This window comes from Etheostoma cragini, chromosome 20, assembly GCF_013103735.1.
Source record: "Etheostoma cragini isolate CJK2018 chromosome 20, CSU_Ecrag_1.0, whole genome shotgun sequence".
Taxonomy (NCBI): domain Eukaryota; kingdom Metazoa; phylum Chordata; class Actinopteri; order Perciformes; family Percidae; genus Etheostoma; species Etheostoma cragini.
The window spans coordinates 2,469-7,826 of NC_048426.1; the positions used below are offsets into that span (position 1 = coordinate 2,469).

General features: G+C 45.2%; 1 protein-coding gene across 1 annotated transcript in view; it reads right to left on the reverse strand.

The window, feature by feature from the left end:
* Positions 1–654: 654 nt before the first annotated feature.
* LOC117936244 (papilin-like) overlaps positions 655–5,358 on the reverse strand; it is a gene marked incomplete at its 3' end in the record, with an annotated part of 53,189 nt that continues 48,485 nt past the window's right edge. The window contains exons 17-22 of the mRNA XM_034859120.1: positions 4,868–5,063; positions 4,531–4,615; positions 4,012–4,138; positions 2,717–3,164; positions 891–1,049; positions 655–801 (exon numbers count right to left, since the gene is read on the reverse strand). Of these exons, the coding sequence (XP_034715011.1) occupies positions 655–801; positions 891–1,049; positions 2,717–3,164; positions 4,012–4,138; positions 4,531–4,615; positions 4,868–5,063 (1,162 nt within the window). The remainder of the gene's footprint in view (positions 802–890; positions 1,050–2,716; positions 3,165–4,011; positions 4,139–4,530; positions 4,616–4,867; positions 5,064–5,358) is intronic.

The window sequence follows — 5,358 nt, forward strand, 5'->3', positions numbered from 1 at the left end:
CACACACACACACACACACACACACACACACACACACACACACACACACACACACACACACACACACACACAGCCTAAGATTTCTTACATCAGGGCCTAATAATGTGGGTTAATGTTCCTGTCATAATTCACTTACATAATGTCACATTAACACATCATGCATAATGACCGGCTAACTTTTTTAAGGTCAGTTTGTTCTGACACATCCCCCGACATCATCTATGACATCAGGGCTTTGCCCCAATCTTCCCCATCTACCCCAAAAGACTAATTGGGGTTAAAGTCGGTCAAATTAACGTTTTGACCGAATCTGGCCCCAATTAGCCGATTGCCCACGGTTGAGTTTTTTCTAAGAAGCTTTCTTTGAGAGCTCTGAGAGCTTTGAGAGAAAGATGTGCCAATTACTGGATATTCCTATTTTTTAAGGTTATTTTGGGGCCTTGTTTATATAGGATAGCTGAAAACATGAAAGGGTGGAGAGAGGGAATGAGATAAAGCAAAGGGCCACAGTTCGGATTTGAAACCGCGGCCCCCGCATCGAGGAGTAAACCTCTACGTATGGGCGCACTCAACCAACTGAGCTACCCAGGCAACCATATTCTAATCTCTGTTTTTATCCATTCAGCTTTTTAATTTATAAAATATATTTATTGCCCAGCCCTGTTTGCATTACCTGAGACAGACAGGTAAATGTAGCGGTGGTCTCTCTCCTGTTCACGAGTAGCCACGCACAGGAACCAACCAGAGTCCGTTTTAGTCAGAGGACCAACTAACAGGGAACCATTGGGCTGCTGGTGATGCCTAAGGAACATAGAAATAAAAAGTAGACAATAATCCCAAATGTTGACAGAAAGCTTTAACAAATACACAGCATGTGTCCTTCAACTGACCTGTGAGTAGACAGAGGGACGCCGTCTCTTCTCCACTGGACACTGACAGTGGAGGACGGCGTCGGGCTGACTCGGCAGGGCAGCACAACTGTCTGGCCCACTAAAGCTTCCACTGTGGAGGGGTCCGTCTTATCAATGGTCACTTCTCCCAGGGTCAAACTGAGGAAACAGGAGCAGGATACCAGGACAGAAGGAAGCAAAGGAAGGAAAGGAGGAAAAGAAGGATGGATGATTAGGAAAAAGTTGGAAGATTGAAGTGAGAAAGAGAATGAAAGAGTCACTTTATGCTCCACTCTTGGTACTTTTATCAGCAGTCACCAAAGCAAGCATAAAGATCGCCCACAACCTGGCTTCACAAGATTATCAGAGAGAAAAGACAGAGAGGAAAAGCAGCTGGGTGGGGGAAAAGTCAATCAAAGTACCGGGAACGTGGGCGCCCGGGTGTATCAGTTGGCAGAGCGGGCGCCCATATATATATAGAGGGCTGCTCCTCAACCCAGCGGGCCCAGGTTGGACTCCGACCTGCGGCCCTTTACTGCATGTCATTCCCCCCTCTCGCTCCCCTTTCATTTCTTCAGCTGTCCTGTCAATAAAGACCTAAAAATGCACCAAAAATAATCTTCAAAAAAAACATCTCTTACACACATATTGCTAGTGTGCCGTTGGTTGAAATAACCTACATGCCAGCGGTGGCACGCGTGCCCAAGGTTGCTGCCCCATGATGTAGCTAATACATCTACACAAATGAAAGGTGGAAAATGACAGAATTTAGTGACAACACAAAACCAACAACATAAAGCATCCCAGCAAAACCTTTATTAGTGTGATCTAGTGACATTAGGGTGACAAAACAAAGCACAAAGGTGAGGTAGCAGGCACACATAAGCACAAGACGACTACGCTAACTCCACACAGACAGTGAAAAGTCCCACAAGAATTAAATGAAAAGAGCTGTCCTTTTTAGGGTTGCTGTGAGGTCGACAACTTCTTCAGACATTTTGTCAAATTCAAAAGGAAGAAACAAGGTGCTGCAAGAGTGAGAGCGAGAGTCTGTGGAGCTAGAGGTACAGTAGCGTAGCTGTGGTTGTATTTGACAAAGCAAGCGGTTCAGATTATATCAGCATTACAAAAATGATGTGCATCTACATACTGAAAAAAGAATATTGCGTAAAATAAAGCACATATATAAGTCTCTAAAGAGTAACTTAACAACAGGCCTTCTCTGGTTAAAGGTTTGGGGTCGGTTGCATCTGTAATCACACCATTTCATGATGTGCCGTGATGTACTGACACACCCTGAAGTACACTTCTCCACCACTGCAGTAAAAATAAGACTCAGGGGGGTGTTTAGTTCCTCTTTGGGTTTGCTTATTCTGTCTCAGCATGGAAAGGAAGGCTATTTATTTGGTTCTTTGTTTTCATTTCTCTTGCTTTTACCCGTACAGATGCTTCATTGGTAATTAATACATTTTACTGAAGACATTTAAAAATCCAAAGTTTTTGTTGGAATATTAAACATGTTTGTGCCTAATTCTAGATTCTGGAGGACCATGCAGGCTGGGAGTATTTGTACACATAAACACAATGATTAACAACTTTAACTTGGACTTCATCATCATATTTTATGGGGTAAGTGAATGATGGACATGATTTGTGTCCTTCAGCTCACTCTTTGGCCCCATTCGCACTCAGAAAGGCTGAGTGGGCTGGGTGGGGCTCCTTCAGCAGGGGTAGGAGGGCTGTTACCAGCATTATGAGGCTAGTAGAGGCGGGGCTGGGCAGGGAGTGAGCTTTTGGCCATGCTCCCTGGGCCTTCGGGGTCTTACCTCGCTGCCGGGCCCATGTGCTGTGCAGCAGTAGCAGGGGAAGGTCTGCGGGGGCGCAGGTGGACTCTAGCTCTATGGGCATGTGAGGCGGCACTGGTGGCCTGTCTGCCGGTGCCGGTGCCTCCCTGCACTGTGAAAATCCTCCCCATGTTGCGGGACCCCGCACTTGTTGGGCCTCCTCCTCCAGATGTGGCGCTTCCAGGGGTGGATTCTCTTCTAGGAGTGGGCTCTCCGGCGGAAGCGAGCGGCCCCGTGCCCTGCTGGCTCGGTGAAGGCGACTGGCACGCCCTCTGGCAATCAGCCCGGGTCATGAAGTTGTTGTTGTTGCCGTGGCAACCTCCAAACCAGAAGTGCTGACACTTGGAAGTGATGACGTCGTAGTGGTAGCGGGGTGTCCAGGTGCTGCAGGAGCCGGCAGCACGAGGCAGGGAGCAGATGGAGTGCTCAACTACAGCACAGAAACACAATAGGACAACGATACCAACATCAAGGCTTCAGGATGCACTTCGAGGACAAATGAATAGCTTTTCCTGCACTTTCAACTGTATCCCACCCGTCTTCATCTATGGAAAAAAACGTCTTTTACAATTTAAAGCTCCTGGAAAACCTACTAAGTTTGTCACTTTAATAATTTTCTATCTCAGTTTTATCCAAGCATTAAAAAAGCGTTCTCTTCTTTTTCTCATCAATCTTTTAAAGGCCCTGAACATCCACATAGGTGATTTTAGTTATTCTGGCTGATTAGTCCTTTCCCCAGGACTGTGTGGGCGTGTGATTAACAGACATCTTTGTTGCATCTTTGTTGCACATCTTAGAGGAGGACAAGTGACACCATTATCACTTTTATTCCCATCAAAGCTCTGGCCAACCTTCAACCAGAGCTCTAATCAGCCAGAAGAACTAAAAAAACATGTGTGAACGTTAAGAGGCTTTAACAAATAAAAATTTTTATCTAATCCCATGACCTGACATCTTTGACTATAATCCGATACATTTATTTGGCTCGACAAAGACTACAACCCCAACGACTCAAATCAAATGAACTGGATTTAAATGATGTTGTGAATTTAAATGCTCAGGTCAACTGGGGATATTTGGACAGGAAAAGTGAAAATGTTCATTATATTATCCCCTGCATGGCAGTGGAGCATACAAGGTTATATTAGACAGGGAATGGGAATTATTGTTAGTTGATGACCATTGACCAAGTAGTACTCTTCACAATTAGGAGTTTCAGAACACAAAAAACAGAGAACAATGTGTATGAATGTATTTGCAACTTCAGAGTCTCTTACTGTGGTTGGGTGTGCTGGGACAGCCCTCCCCGTTGGGTCCTCCTGCAGGTGTGGTGCGGTCATAACAGCACCCGTAGGTGGTGAGACGGCACTGTGCTGCATTCTCAGTGGGGAGAGAAAGAGCAGCCTGAGGACATGCGACATGAGAATTTAGAAGAAAGGATTTATGGTCAGTCAGGTTACTGCTGTATAGAAGAGTTTGTCTGCAAACATGTGCAGTGTATTAACTTAATTTCTGGAAGACTTCGGTGCCCGTTTCTGGGTCCTCCCTTAAGAAAATGTTACTTTTTCACAAAAAATTTAAAATGTATATGTGTCTAAACGTTGACATAAAGCTAGAGCAGATAACAAATAATTAACTCTCAAAAAGGCTTAAAGCTCAAACCCCACTAAGGCCAACTACATTTATTAGATCTGATGCTCAAAACTGCTTGGGTGCTGCACCTAAGCCTTATAAAGGAAGGGAAAACCCTGCATGTGTACCATGTAACAATAAGAAATTCCTGCATGTTTGCTTACAGTGGGTGCAGGGGCAGCATACTCGGAGCAGCCCTCCCTGTTGGGGCCCTGAGCAGCCGTCAGCCGGTCTTGGCAGCAGCCATAACTGACACACAGAACAAAACAAATAAAAAGACAAGCACAAACAATGAAACACTTTGTACGGAACGTTTGTGCCAATAACAACTTTGCAACTTTGACATTTTGAGGAAAAGCTTAGCCTCTGATCACTTAGTGGGATCTACTGTGGTCATGGTAATGCCAACCAATGGCTGGTTAAAGTGCTATAAAAGTGACCCCCAGACAAAAACAGACTCCATATGTAACCTCAACCACAGTGAAATGACAGGCTGGATACCTGGTGTGGGCGCAGTGTGGCTGGGCAGGTGGGGGAGCTGGGACATGTGGGCAGCCCAGACCCTGGGGTCCCCCGGCTGAGGTACGTCCATCTGGACAGCAGCCGTAATAGGACTGGCTGCAGTGGAGGGCCGGGGCCGAGCCGTGAGGGTCCTGGACTGTGTTTGTGCGTGTTGGATCTGTCTCTGGTCGGCGGGCTACAATGAAACCAAGGGGAAGGCAAATCAACACATAGACGAAAAACATTCACACATTGCTTTAGACATGTATAACAGCTTCTAAGCCACACAGTGAGAATTCACAGGAAGCCGAAACACAAAAGAAACGCAAAAAGGTAACGGCGATTAAACGCATGTATACATTTCATCAGCATTTGAAAACAAAGATAATGCAGGGAACAGAACTGTGACAAGAACTGTATATACATATATATACACACTACATATATATATATATATATATATATATATATATATATATATATATATATAT